This window comes from Megascapheus bottae, chromosome 3, assembly GCF_031878675.1.
Source record: "Megascapheus bottae isolate mThoBot1 chromosome 3, mThoBot2.hap1, whole genome shotgun sequence".
NCBI classification, from domain to species: Eukaryota; Metazoa; Chordata; class Mammalia; order Rodentia; family Geomyidae; genus Megascapheus; species Megascapheus bottae.
The window spans coordinates 54,512,442-54,528,020 of NC_143511.1; the positions used below are offsets into that span (position 1 = coordinate 54,512,442).

The window sequence follows — 15,579 nt, forward strand, 5'->3', positions numbered from 1 at the left end:
TCTTAATCTTTACACAATTTCTGGAAAGCAGAAATAAAGACAATATTTACTCTATCTGCTTTGATGGCTATAGCCCACAATTTTCTAGGGACTCAATGCCTTTCGTTGCTCACATTTCTCTTTAGAAATACGGAAATATAGATGTCCTCAGCAACAGGCTTTTTCTTCTCCACTTTGGTATGGCCAACTATGAATGGCCTATCTGAAGGCCAGCCACTATAAGTGGCTATTTCAGATTCAAATAGTCAATAACAGTCTTCCTTCTGCTCCTGCAGCTATGGCAGGATTCCTTGCCTGGGCCAGCCAATCAAAGTGGTGATGAAGGAGATCACACACAAGCAAATTTTAGTGATCCTTGGATGCTGAAATCCCTTATGGTTGCACATGGTGTGGTCATATGAGGCCTCAGAGTTCCATCACTTTAGCCAGGCAGAAACGTCTGTTAGCAGTAGATTGTCGGAGGACATGACACAGAAAATGAGCGATAAGTACAGGCTAGAGCTTCTTCCATTAATTATCACTGCTTTCCACTGCTGCTGACTGAGGTGAATGAGGAGAAGTAGCAACATCTTTTACCCTCATGAACTAAAAAAATTTAGTATGGCTCCCTAGGAAGACAAATTTTATACTTCCCAGAGGTATGAACTAAAGACTAATTAGTCAAATCACTAAAAGAAATATTTACATAATAGAAGGATTCTTCTTTATATATTAAATTCTCTCTGAGTAATGAAAATAGGAGCCCAGTGATGTTTTGAAAAATGCAACTCAATGGTAGGAAACAGCATGGGTTCTTTACTATGAAGATGTGGCATTCATCCATCAATGTGTATCTGATGTCTATTTTGTGCAGTCATTTGTAGGCCGGGTGAAACCTCATGTAGTTACAAGAGCAGGCCACACATGCTGTGCCAAGGAATGTCACCTGAAGTTCCCGAGTGGCTAACTGTGAAGGCCAGCCAGAGCCATTTCCAACCACAGGTATTTACCTTTTCTACCACTGGCTGCAACCGCATGGACAAATGCTTGATATAATTACAAATTTTTAATCCTAGCTTCTTCCATTTCTCACTTCAACTTACCTGAGGAGACTATTCTTATCATACTGAGACTCGGTGGCATTTCAACTGTAACTGTTCTAGGTCCCAACGTGGTATCAGGTGTTGTACACATAGAATATTATTTAATAACTTGCAATAATCCCAAAAAACAGGTACTATCACATGTGTTTCACCAGACAAGAAAACAGGCACAGAGAGACTGACATTTGCCACCAAGAGTTGATCATATGGTTCAAACTCAAGTCTTACAGAGACTAATGCTTCAACTCCTCCACTCCATACTAGCTCATCTTTTCATAAAGTCTGTTTTACAAGACTTCCTTTATTTGTTTATTTGAAAAAGGGAAGGTAAGGGGAAAACAAGATGAGTAGGAAGGGGTGGAGGGAAGGAAAGTGAGAGAAAAACATGGGAGAGGCAACAATGTTTAAGAAGTAATGTACCCACAACCTGATGAATGTAACTGTAACCCTGCTATACATCAAAACAAAAACAAAAAACAAATCTTCAATTAATTAATTTTAAAAAAGACTTCCTTTATATGAAGGAAAATGAAAATAGAACTATCAATTAGAATTCAAAATTAGCATGAGGTTTTAGCACAAAGTTAAAACCCTAGAAAGACCCTGCCTACAGAAGTATTTCAAAGTAACACATTCCTAGATCTACAAAAATGTTCTGGGGGGGAAGAGAGTAGGGTGGGGGAGCTCCTACATGTATCTAAGGCAGGCTAGTATTTGGCTTTCTATCAAAATAACACTAACATGTAATCTATGCAGCATTTAAAGAGGAAGTAGAACACTGCTAGTGCGCAGAAAGACTTTTCTAGGGTCAAGGCCTTGCTGATATGTCCTTTTGGACTTGAGGTTGAACCAGCTTGCCTCTCCAAGTACCACCAGCCCAGACAATGCAGTCTTTGTTTGATGTCTTGGTTGCAATCAGCCAACTACTAATGGGGTAAAAAAAACAGTAGATACCCCTGTACCCATTCAGTTATGGCCTTTATTTTAAGGTCTTTGGTCTCCACTAACTATCACATATCTCGTTCACTTTCCCAGCTGGCATGGAGAGATAACAGCTTGTCACCTGAGATAGGGGCCTATTAAAATTACATAGCGCAGGTAATGGAGAACTCAGTGCAGGTCAGCACAGCAGGTAATTTGCTTTAACTTTCAAGGCAGTCTCCCTATCTCCATGCTTTTCCTCCCTTCTGAACACACCGGAGTCTCTTTACAGAGTGATCTCTTGGGATCTGTTGAGCAGAAGTGGTTATTGAATACTCTTCTCCTAAACTCAGCCATCAGGTCACGGTAGCTTTGGCTCACTATGTGAGGGTAGACGCTTATAACACTCTATAACAATCAGTTCTCTGGTGGTTGATAGCCCTTGCAGGGGCATGAACTCAGATGTCTCTGCGTTTCTTACAACAATTAAAGAAACTCAGGAAGTACCAGAATCTGCAGGTGGCCAGTGCTGAAAAGGAACAGACAATTGAGGTCTCCCTGTATAACTTGCACAGATGCAGGACTGTGGCTATTTTCAAATCCTTTACCATAACTGATGGTTTTTCCTGGGGCAGCTCTTAAGCATGATTTAGTGACTGGTGTAAATGATCAAGTTGTAAATCAAGGATGTTGCTGATTGTAGGTCAAAAACTCCTGCAGGTTGAGACTGTTGAGAAAATGGGCTTCAGTGCTGAACTACCCTGAGAAGCAATTTCACATTGGCCCAACCATGCTGTCTGCTCTGTTTCTGTGATACTTAGCAAAGTTATTATGTTTGGAGTCTTGGTTTTCCTGTCTATGAAATGAAACCATACTATCTGCTTTACTTAGTTACTTGACAGTTGACAGAGTGCACATAAAGTGTTAAGTAGTAGGTATTCATATCAAACTTCCTGATAGTAAACCAAACATTTCTCCAGATCCCAAAGGTAAATGCTGTAGAAACACTTGGTCAGTTCACAAAGGGAAAAAGGATGCAATGAGAAAAGGGACACCACTGCCAGAAGGGAACAGTCTTCTACTCAAGTAACTCTGTCTTGCATTTTTCTCAGTAACTAAGAAATCAAGTACGCACTCCTCAATGAGTAGATCAACGAGCAAATGAACAGATGAACGGCAGTCACAGGCACCAATGGCACAGCTAAGGGTTTTCGTAAGCCCAAGTCAACTTCTGCACAATCCTAGACTGTAGCCTGGTGTAGCCACAAGATCTGGACACCTTTCCCAGCACTTCAGAAATGATGGTTTCCAAAAGGAGAAAAAAAGCTGGAGCTAGAAGTATGATGACTCAAATGGTACAGTACCTGCCTTGCAAACTTAAAGCCCTGAATTCAACCCCATTTTTGCAAAACTAAACAAATGGAAATGAACAAAATCCCCACAAAGAAACAAAAATAAATAAATGAAAGCCCACACAGAACCAAAGCAAAAAATATGCATATATACATATATTTACATTTAGAAAAAAAAATGTCAGACTTGTGAAATAGTCTCCATCCAAAACATCCTTCTAAACACATTCATAGCTGACTTTCCAGCCACATGAAGTAATTACTATGGTAGGAAAGGCAGTTTAAAAGAGTACAGTTTTTTGGCCAATCAAGTTCAAACTCTAATCTCCTAAATTATATATTAGCTCCACAACCCTGAGAAAGCTTCTGAGATTATTTAAATGACAGCTGCCTTACTGGTAAAATGAAATCATAACATTTTTATTTCACTGAGCTGCTTAAGAATAAAGCAAGAGTAACGGCGTCAGGCACAGTGCCCGGCATTTAGCAGACTCCAGAGCTATCAGCTTGGTTCTTTCCTTCCTTTATCTCATCTTTCTTCCCCGAGTCCAAGTTATTCTAAAATTCTCCCAAATAGGTAAGATCATGTGATTGTGTTTTGTATGCTCTTATACTTCCTTTCCAGAGATTTTTCAAAACATGAGTCACAGGATTTCTAAGCTTCCTCCTCCTTTTCTTTCCCTGGCATATCAGGTCTAAAATATTAAATCCTATTATGCAATAGAAAGGAAGGAAACTGGGGGCTAGAACATTAAAAATGATCATAATTAGGAAAGGAATAGACTGTCTTTCATCTAAATTTTTGTAGTTTTCTGTCTTGGCTGTTCTGTCTAAAAGTGATTAAAGGGGCAGAATCAAGCAGAGTGACAGTGACTCACACCTGTAATTCCAGCTACTCGGGAGGCTGAGATCTGAAGATTGCAATTCAAATCCAGCACAGGTGGGAAAATCCATGAGATTCCAATTAACCAGCAAAGGAACAGAAATGGAGGTGGGGTAGAAATCATAGAGGGTCAGTCTTGAGTGCTGTCCCAGTTAAGAGACAGAACCCAAGCCTTAAGTTCAAGCCCCAGCACTGGCACACACCAAATAAATAAATAAATAAATAAATAAATAAATAAATAAATAACATGGAGCAACAACAAAAAGTCAAAAGTACATGTGTGGAATGGTAGTCTTGGGCCAAAAAAAGCTAAGGGAAATTACCTAGGCCGAGTTTAAGCTATGATGCACACACAGACACACAGACACACACACACACACACACACACACACACACAGATGTAGTATCAAAGAGGAACTAGTCCTTGGCTTTCATAGGGACATCTGTTGGGTTTCTAACAAAGCAAGCTGGGCAGGTCAGAGAGAGTGGAAAAGGTTATGGTTTACAAGGGAGCCACATCTGTTTGGTATTCTTCCATCTGAGAAAGCTCAACTTCTAGAATAGCAGTCACCTAGTTAAACTTGAATCTAGCAACAGATGAAAGGCTTTCCTTTCTTCAGGGCTCCTATGGTACAGATCAACAGCTGTTTATATCCTCGAATACCTAACTGCGGGGGAAGCCTTCATATCTGTCACTGGTTCTATTTCCTCAGATGAGGGTGGGGAGGACGTAGCTTTGGGGAACACAGAAATATGCCCAGGATTCCAAGCTATAATACTAAGCAGAGCTCTCCATTTCTCATCCTCCCAGGATCTGCTGGTTGACTAGAATTCTTTTATTTAGTCCTGACAGATATCTTGATCCTTCCTATGATAATGACTCATGACAGCACAAAGATCAAAAGGAAGGAAAAGTGGGCTAGAATCAGCAGGGGGAGGTGGAGAAAATAAAATGCAGAGAGAAAAATAAGTCCTAAAAATAAGTCTTCCAAAAGTCAGCATCAGTAAAATCTAAGAAAAGACTACAGAGGTGAGCAGATGAAGAATTTCCTATAGGGATGGTAGATGAGGGTGATTTTTCTTGACTCCTAACATTTCACTTTGAGAAAAAGTTAGATGGCATGAAGGCTGTGCAAAAAGATGCAAAGAAGAGCCCATGCATCTATCCAAAAACTGATAAAACATCCAGACTGGACTCAATACTGGCATATTCAAGTGACACTGTACCTTTAAGAAGGATGAAAGCTTTCACAGAAAATTCATTATAGAAGTGGGTGATTACAGATTGAGAGAACATGGATAAAACCATGGTGAAGGCCTGGAGTTTGGCCTAATAGTAAGAGTGCTTGCCTAGCATGCACGAAGACCTGGGTTCGATTCCTCGGTACCACATATATAGAAAAAGACTGGAAATGGTACTGTGGCTCCAGTGGTAGAGGGCTAGCCTTGAGAAAGCCCAAGGACAGTGATCAGGCCCTGAGTTCAAGGCCCAGGACTGGCAAAAAAAAACCAAAAGAAAACCATGGTGAGAAGCTAATTGTGTGGAAATGAAATTTATTCTGGGGGTTTACAGCAAACAGAAGCATGAGTGACAGGTATTTATTAAAACTAAAGACTCATAATGAGCTCAAGCAACTCTGTCATAAAAGAAACTCAATTAAATAATGAGTAAAGAATCTGAACTGCATTTTTTTTCTTTTTCCCTTTCCTGAACTGCATTTCTTAGAAGATATGCAAGTAATCAACAGGTATAAGAACAGATGAGGAGCTGTGCATGGTGGCTTAGGTGTAAGGATCTCGGTTCAAAGCCAGCTCCGGCACTAAAGACATTGAGACTCTTATCTCCAACTAATCACTAGAAAACGGGAAGTGGGGCTGTGGCTCAAGGGCTAGGGTGGTAGCCTTGAGCTGAAGAGCTCAGGCCCAGAGTTCAGGCCTCATGATCCACCAAAAAAGAAAAGAACAGAACAATAGAAAGAACAGATAAGGAAAATGAAGTACTTACAGTCAACATGGCCTAGACACAAAGTAGTACATACTGAATGAATAACCAGATAAAGTATGACCTAGAAATATAATAAAATGCTGCTGAGCCTTCAAAAATAAGGGCATGCAACAGTCATTTGCAACAGTATGCCTGAGGCTGGGGTACATTGTGCTAAGTGAAATAAGCCATGCATAGAACAAAAATCCTATATGATCTTGTGTGAGATCTAAAAAAAAAAAAAATAGGAATTACTAGGAGCTGGTGAGATATTGGCCAAAGAGTTCCAAATTTCAGCTAGACAACTAGATAAGAGATAAAATCTAGAGATGACACAACATAGTGAGTATAGTGTCAGATCTTAGATAAGATTTAAGATTCTAATTCAACTGTTAAATGGATTTTCATTTTGAACAAAAGGATAAGTAATTCTCTCTCTGTCTCTGTCTCTGTTTGTCTCTCTCTGTCTGTCTCTCTCTTTCTGTCTCTCTCTTTCTCTCTCTCTCTCTCTCTCTCTCACACACACACACACACACACACACACACACACACACACACCACATATACACAATTCTGTACAGCATAACACTTTCAAAAAGCTATTGCTATTTTATTTTTTAAAAAAAGAGGGGCTGGGAGTTTAGCTTAGTGGTATAAGAGTGCTTGCCTAGCATGCATGAAGACCTGGGTTCGATTCCTCAGTACCATATACATAGAAAAAAAGCCAGGAGTAGTACTGTGGTTCAAGTGATAGAGTTCTAGCCTTGAGGAAAAAGCCCAAGGACAATGCTCAGGACCTGAGTTCAAGTCCCAGGACTGGAGAGAGAGTGGGGGGGCGGGGGGGGGGGAGGAGAAGGTACCGGGGTCAAATTAGGAAACACCACATTGTAAACTATTCTCTTCTTAGAAATTCATAAAATGCACATTGGCATATAAAGTGCTGTGGTAAAGAACTTTACTTAGCATTTTCCAAACTTATTTTTCCAGGAAAGGAGGAGAATCTTATGAAAGATCTCTCAGAAGTCTAGTGTCCTATAAAGTACAGATTGGACACAAGAGAAAAGAAATTTCAGCTTGTTCCCTGACGAGGTTAAATAAGTAAGGAAATGTCTAGAAAAAGAAACCCATTTTCTCTGGAAGACAATGAGGCACCCTTATCTAGTTTCCTCTGAGCAAAGTCTAAAGGTATCTATAACGCTGTTTTCCAAGCAGAAGGCTAAAAAGTGCCTTACTCCTAAATAACACAGAGATTGCAGAGCTGAGTTCTCTGGTCAGTCAACTCTATGTGAAACCACAGCTGCCTGAGAGCAGGAGCCGAGTTCAAAGTATCCGGGGGCAGGCACAGAGGAAAGACACAAAGAGAAGGTCTTCTTGCTTATGTTTATTTATCTTTATTGCTATCATATGTTCTGTGCAGGGCATTGGCAGCTGCTTGTGTTACTTGTAAGGCTTCTGGGGAAAAAAGGAAAAAGAATCCTTCCAGCACCAAAATAGTTTTTGACAGCTAACGAAAGTGAAAAAAAAAAAAAAAGACAAGGACCAAAGGAATTCCCACTTTTCTGGAGGCACTGAATATGTGCCCAAGAGAGTTTCTGAGACCAGCTAACTTCCTTTGGGAGCCTTACCTCATATATCTACTTCCTGTTAACAAGGATGGTAGAGGGAAGGAGCAGAGGAAACAAGACATGCCAAGATAACACAAAGATTCTGACAAATTTTGTATGCGAAATATTTCAAGATGTACTACACTGCACAAATCAAATTATATTAATTTTTTCTGTTATAAACAATTATTTCCATATGTCCCTCCTCAGCTTTCCATACGTCACCTAGGGACACACCCTCTCTTCATCTGAAGGTGATTCCAACAGTATTTCATATACTGCCAGCTATCCATCCTAGAGCTTTTAAAGAATGCTTTCTATAGTACAGTATTCACTCAGTCATTCCACAAATATTTCTGAGTATCCACACAGACTCCAGGACACTGTGCTGGCACTGTGATAGGGCACTGGAGATTCAATAGTGGAAGCAGGGGATTGCTCATTCTTATTGGGCTTTGGGCATAAAGCAATGAGTTCTAAACTCATCTTGTTAGTGCAGATTGCCAATAGTTGGCAACATAAAGAAATGTCAGAGGTAGAAAAAGTCGGGTCCTTCCTCTTGTGGTTTGTGGCCTGCAGCACAAAGCAACCCAAAGCATTTGCATTCCACATGTTCCAGTAGGTTCAGCAGCTCCGTAAGAGTAAAAGTTAACCATGAAGCCTGGAATTAATAATAAGAAAGCTGGGCGGGGGTGGGGGGAGCCTGACAGGCAGGCAGAGACAGAAAGAGACAGGGACAGAGAGGAAAATGCCAGGATTTCTTTTTCATTACCCCAGAATTTGAACCCTCATTTGTTTTTTTCCCTGTACTAATCCATGGATTATGATAGGCAGACACACAGACAGACACACAGATAGACAGATTCGATGATCTATCTCCAGGATAACTAACTGTGAGGATTTGTACCCAAGTCCTAAGAAAGCCAACAAGAGCAAATCTATATCCCAAGCATAAGTACATGCACCAGTAGGGTCTGTTACAGCACTTATACATAGTCTACAAGTGACCTTTTTTCCCCATTTCAATGGGATTCTTAACTATAAAGAAAAATAGCAGATACGTGACTGGCAGAATTTTGGGAAATATCAACATAGGTGTTATCCAGCATTTAAAGAGATTCTAGCCATTCGGGATCACCTTCTGCAGACTATCTGAGCTTGGTTGAGGGTGATAAAAGGGATAGGTATGACTGAAAACAAAACTTACCCACACAAGTGGGGAAAATGTCCTCATTATTGATCTGGACCTCAATCCAATCCATAAGAAGATTCATGTACTGGGGAGCAGGCAGTGCAGTTGGTTTCTTATACTTGAGGTCATCCTGCCACCGATACTCATATTTGGGACCCCCGGACATCACAGGGCAGGTCTGCTCCGTGCAGAACTCACAGATGGTGCCATAGATGAGGTTGATCCGATTGAAGAAGTCCACCACGTGCACTGCCACCCAGTCATTCTGGTCCTCCCCGCTTGGCAGCTGCACAGCCGCTTTCAAGTCCACCCCTGAGTTGAGGGATGCCTGAGCCCTTTTGTGCAGCTCAAACCTCTGTGTGCCAGGTTCAAATTTTCTCTTGGGCCGGAAGGTCTTGTCCTTGTTGAACACCTGCTTCAGGGCTATGGACATGGTCTCCTCCTTTTCTTCCTTCCTTTTACAGGAAGTAAAAAGGCACTGGGAACTTTTCAATGAGAGATTACAGCTCAATAGAGTTTTCCACTGCCAACCCGCGGGCCCCAGTCTTTCAGCCTGCAGCTTTTAATGTCTTTTAAGCTGCCCCTTCTGTCTTCTTCCTGAAAGCTCTCCAAGGGAATCTCATGTTCCTCCTAAAGGCAGAAGAGAAAAGGGAGCTGGTGAATGCTTAGTTTGTATTTAAGAAATGACAGCACCTACTATCTGGCGAATATAACTGTAACCCTTCTATTCATTATAATAAAGAAAAAAAAAGAAATGACAAAGGCTTAGGCTAGATTTCCACCTTGCAGTCCTGGCAGTGCCACTGTCTTCCAGGTGAATGTATATGGAGTTTAAACCATTGTTGTGCAACCCTGCACTGGGTTGTGTGAGCCGTGCAAATGCCTAAAGAAGAAAAGGCATCACACTTGCTTTCTTTATAGCCACTATCAAACCTATGCTGGCACCTCTCTGTGTGCTCCTAAGCTCCATGGGTCTTGGCAAAGTGCGAATGATGAATGTTGACCAATGATCCAGTCCTATCCCACACGTGATTAGTGCTTCCCCTGAGTGGGAGTGGGTGAGTGTAGCACAAGGCCAGTGCTCTAGGAGTCCAAAGCCTAAAGGAAGCAGGGGTAGCTGACACAGCAGGGTGACTTAATGAGAATCAGAAACAGCTTTTGCTGCACATGATCCAAGAAATAATCCTGTATGGACCCTTCCCCTATGGACCTTGTGCAGTCAAGTTGAGAAAGCTGGTTCATAGTACTGAGGGGGGAAGGGAGAGGAGGAAAGAGGAAGGGGAAGGGAGGAGAAGATAGGGGAGAGGGAAGGGAGAGAGAGGAGAAGGAAGGAAAGAGAGAGGAGAAAGGAGGGAAAGGAAGGAACTGGGAGGGAGAGGAGGAAAGGGGAAGGAAGGGAAAGTGGGAGTGTGGGCGATGACAGCTGATATCCAGTGAAAAATGGTGAGAGCGTGGAAATGGGATGGAAACTAAGAGAAAAAGAGACGACAAAAACAAAAGGTCTCTTTCTGAAATTGTTGTTGAAGCCAAACTGTGCTAGCTATCTTTGGGATCCATTTGTGTCGTCCCCTGCCCCGCATTATTCAAGTAACACTGATTATTTTTTACTTAAGATAACTTGAATGAGTGAACTCTGGTTCCTTTCCTAAAGATCTCCAACTGTGATAGAATTTGTTACCACTCTAATAAGCCACCTGTGATGTCCTTAATATCATTCCCTAAGTAACATTCTGAGACTGTTGTTCTGCACATTCCTTGGATAATATGGTACCCACTGGCCACATGTTTACTGAGTACTTGAGTGTGGTCAGTCCGATTAAAGAACTGGATTTACATTTTAGTTCATTTTAGTTCATTTGGGCTTAAATAACCACACATTCCTAGTGGCTACCACTGGACAATGCTACCTCGAAAGTTTGAATACTCTCTAATATCTTATTTGAACTTCACAGAAGTGTGGTGGAATGTGTAGAATTACGATAGTAGACTTATAGCCAGCATGACTTCCTCTAGATCTCTAAGAATATAATTATTGGCCTCATAAGATCTGATAGCTAGCAGGGGGCTGAGTTGTTGAAATCTAGCCAATGCTCTCACGCTATGATCTTATGTTCTAAAAAGTAATGCTTCTCAAATTACCTTTCCTGATGGTTCATAAGTTCACTCCCCACCCCCTCCATCTATCTGGAGGCCTAAGGTTTGAATTCAGAACCTTGTTCTTGCTAAGCAGGCACTTTACCATTTTTTAGCCGCACCCCCAATATTTTTGGCTTTAGTCCTTTTTTTCAGATAATGTGTCATGGTTTTTGGCAGGGCTGCATGAAACATGACTCCTCCATCTCCACTTCCCAAGTAGCTAGAATTACAGATATCCCATGAATATCCTTTTACCCAGAGCTCCATCTTTCTTGTCTTTAAACACCCAACTTCCAAATCGTTTTGGTGGTAATTCCAATGTTCTATAGAGAATGACTGTGTCCTGTAACCTCAATGCAGGAGATAACTGACCACTGAGGTCAAACTCTAATCAAGTGAGCCAACAGCTAAGGCCAAATTCAAAACAATCATTGGAGCTGTGGATCAAAGTGGTAGAGTGCTAGTCTTGAGCAAAAAGCTCTGGGACAGTGTCTAGGCCCTAAGTTCAAAGCCCCATGGCAGACCAAAAGAAAAAAAAATTACTTGGATCATTTTCCCTCTCACTTAGGACTTCTACCATTCTACAGTTCTATACTTGAACATAACCTGATAGTGTATTCAGCCTTAAATTCTTAAAGAAAAAGAAAAAAGAAAGAAATCCCGAGACATTTTGTTTTCTTTCTACGGCTTCTGTTCTACGGCTCAGAACTGCTGGTCTTGTGGTTGAGTGCCTCTTCCCATCTCCCTATAATTCTGCCATCTCACAACCTCTTAAACTCTATCCTTTGTCTAATAGGCTTTCACTGAAATGCTGTCTTGGGGAGGTGGTTCTTTCTTTTCTCTCTCACATGGCATTGGTTTTGTGAGCACGTGGGAGCACCCCATATCCCCAGAAAGAAGTCTTTGTGAAAAAGCACTCTCTGACCCTCTGTGGCAGTCACACTCCAGGGCACTTTGGAACACCACCTGCAAGGATGTCAACACCCAAGCCCAGCAAGACTTAAAGGAACATTAGGGAGACAATCAATGGTTCCAAAGAATACCTTCCCCAAACTATAGTCTTGGAAAAAGGCTTAAGAAAATTGAAGGTCTTAAAAGGGCATTTCCAAAATAAAAATTCAAGCTAGAGGTTGAGGAGATGGAGAAGTAATGACAAGGACATTTTTTCTTTTTAACAGACCATAGTCCCTCTTAACAGCTCATAGTGAAGCAGTTAGATCTTATCCGCTACCTACCATGTTTTGGGCAAGAAGCCATGCTCTTGGGAAGAAGACATGCTCTTCTGTTACCCCACTAACAAGGGCATCATCAGTACCCACACTCAGAGCAGTCTTCTTTCATCACTTGCATGACCTTCGGTACTATTAATTCTGCGGTTTCACTATGGCTTGCAGTGTCCCGTGCATGGATGCCAAACCTGTGCCAGGTTCTCGTGGCTATCATCAATCAGTCTGTCTCACTTGAGATGAGTCAATTCCTCTCCAAGGGTGAATAAGATAGAATATGCAAAGCAAACCCTCCATCTTGCAGTAATGGATGCAAATTTTTCAATACATGTTAAAGCTTGACTTGAACCTGGTCTCTTGAACTAGATAGGCATTTATTATTAACCAGCCTGAAGATTACCTTCTCATATACCCCTGTATAACAATCTTCCCCAAGGGAAAGATCATCATTTTCAACCAAGTCTGGAGTCTGCTCTTCTTGGCCATCATTTATTAAGGTTTTCTGTGCTCCAGATCCAGTTATGGTCATGTTATATACAAAGACACTGAGGATCAGTGGGATGAAATAATTAGTCAGAGATCACATGTAAGCTATTGACCTGGCAAAAGTCTGCATTTCTCACAAACTTCAGGTGATGCTGATTGTACTGGTACATGGACAACATGATAAGTATCGAGAATAAATCTAAAAGAGTATGTTAGACATGCAGATTCTCAAAGCGAGAAGCTTTGGGTTGGAAAGATACCTTCCTGGCTGAGTAAAGGAATGAGTAAGTACACTTGCACTTGTTATTTTGTCAACAGATTGCTTCATAAACAGAGTTGTCAGTTGAGTATGCCTGTCTATGGGGAAAAGAATGAGGACAAACTCATTGACAGGTGGGGACACTGCCCAAGTCTTTTGCTCCAGACAGCACAACACCAAGGAGACCCCAAAGAGCAGTTGCTGTCATCCACGACAGATATATGCATGGAAATCTCTTGGACTGAATAAAATGACACAGTGGTTACTCTCTCTCCTTGTCCAGCATCCAGAAAGAAAACAAGTTAGAAGTTTTGCTCCTCCTACTAGAAACTCTATGCACATTTAATGTGATGAATTGTAAATATTTGAAACCAATTGCTTGTTCAATCAAAAAACCATTTCACAAAGGCCTTTTTTTTTTTTTAGCAGATACAAGCTTAGGCACTAAGGACACAGTGTTAATTAAAATTTGGCTCCTAGCTATGAAAAGTTTCCAACTGGATGTCCAGTTTTGTGGTTGGTTTGAACTTTTTTTTTTAATGCAACAGTTCAGCACACCAATTTGGATCCTGATGTGATGCCTTCAGCATGTCATTTGGCTTAGGAATGAAAAGGACAATCAAAAAAAGAAAAACGGAACTCCAAAAAAACAGAAGAAAATTGACAGGCTCCGTGTGCTTTCCATATTTTCTGCTTCATAGATTGATTTTTTTAGCAACAACATAAATGCACTATAAAATACGCAGACAGAATGCAGCTGGGCCACAAAAGAATGTTGATGGGGTAACTAAGCAACACTGGCAAAGCGAATTCTTATTTTTCTCTTCCTATTGATGTCTTCTGCCTCATTAGCTGCAGAAGCTGAGTCCTTGCCAGGGAAAAGAAAGAAACAACTCTCCCACTTACTCTGGAAAAATCCATTTTCTCTAGTCATGATTACCTTGAAGAGGTTTTGGAGGGGCAGGAGAATGAGAGGAATGGAAAGAGAGACCGAAGTTGGTAACAGGGGGTAGAAGTTTAAGACCTCATCTGTTGCCAGGACTTTCTCCTATAAGGAATTCCTCCATCACAGGAAGGCCATAAGAGAAATGCCCTGGAAACTCCCATATGAAAGGATATGATGGCATCTTTATTACCAGAGCTCACCGGGGCTGGAAGAATGACAGGCATATAGCCATCCCCATTTCTCTTTCAAATGAACAACTCCTTTCCTCTGTGCCAACTTCTGATTTCTCAGACCTGGAAAGCACAAGTCTGGTGTGTGTGTGTGTGTGTGTGTGTGTGTGTGTGTGTTTATGTGTGTACAAGCATGCAAGCATTCCAGTCATAGGGCTTGAACCTAGGGCCTGGATGCTGTCCCTGAGCTTTTTTGTATTCAAGGCGAGTGTCTACATTTAAATCAAAACTCCACTTCTAGCTTTTCTGGGTGGTTAACTAGAGATAAGTGTCTCATGGACTTTCCTATCTAGGCTGGCTTTAAACCTCGATTCTCAGGTCTCAGTCTCCAGAGTACCTAGGATTACAGTGGTGTTCCGCCGACACCAGGCAAGTCTGATTTTTTGACCTCCCATTATATTTCTCTCTTTCTGGTTGGAATGTTCCTTTTACACCCAAATACTGAATCAAAGTAGATTAGGTTTCTATGTTAGAAGTGTGTGTGTGTGTGTGTGTGTAAACTGCACACCATCAGACCTTCCCAGTTTCCTCTACAGAACATACCTAAAGCTATCAATCAGCCCTTGTACATGGTTTCACTTGGCTACAGCCTCCAAGTTAAAGAGATATTCTACCTAGAAGAAGAAGTGCTATTTTTTTTCCCCTCCAACTAACATACTTCGTCATCTTGGAGCTGTCACATCAGTAGTTAAGTTAGTTGGGAAAAACCCTGCTGACTCCTTTGACTCTTTGAAGACATGCAGGATTTCAGTGTTTCCAAATGCCCACGGTTATTTCTGCACATAGATGAGTTCAGCAGGGATAAGTGTGGCCCCATATAAGTTCGTTGTGTGACCTTCACGCACCAAGAGCATCATGGAGCTCTCTGATGGCCATTTTCATTGCCTGTTCAGTCTTTCACCTGCTTAGTTATGCAGCCATCTATAGACTTTCTGGAAATCAAGGTGTGAGTCAAGATTCCTAAAAAGAAAACATTCTAAGCAACACTGTGTGCTATAGAAACAACAGCAGCAGTGGGGTCAGTGCAAGGCGGTTGTTTTTGTCTGTGTGTTCTGTTTTGGCAAAGACTCATAATGATTCACCACAATTCTCAGGCTCAAAAAAAAGTTATCATTCAGAAAAGGCCACGCAGTGGGGAGAAAGAAGAGAAAGCATGGAGGTGGGGGAGATTTATTTGCTGTTGTTTAGTACACCACAAGCTCCCAAGCCAAAGAAGAAAGACATGTTTTCTTAAAGTGAATTATGCCACTCTTAAGTAAAGGAATACTAGTGTGTGAT

At 41.3% G+C, this 15,579-nt stretch overlaps 1 protein-coding gene across 1 annotated transcript in view; it reads right to left on the reverse strand.

Moving 5' to 3' along the window:
• The window catches only part of Mob3b (MOB kinase activator 3B), a 168,907-nt gene that overhangs the window by 94,297 nt on the left and 59,031 nt on the right, over positions 1 to 15,579 (reverse strand). Inside the window, exon 2 of the mRNA XM_090330078.1 lies at positions 9,034 to 9,648. Coding sequence (XP_090186204.1) covers positions 9,034 to 9,451 — 418 coding nt within the window. The 5' untranslated portion in view covers positions 9,452 to 9,648. The remainder of the gene's footprint in view (positions 1 to 9,033; positions 9,649 to 15,579) is intronic.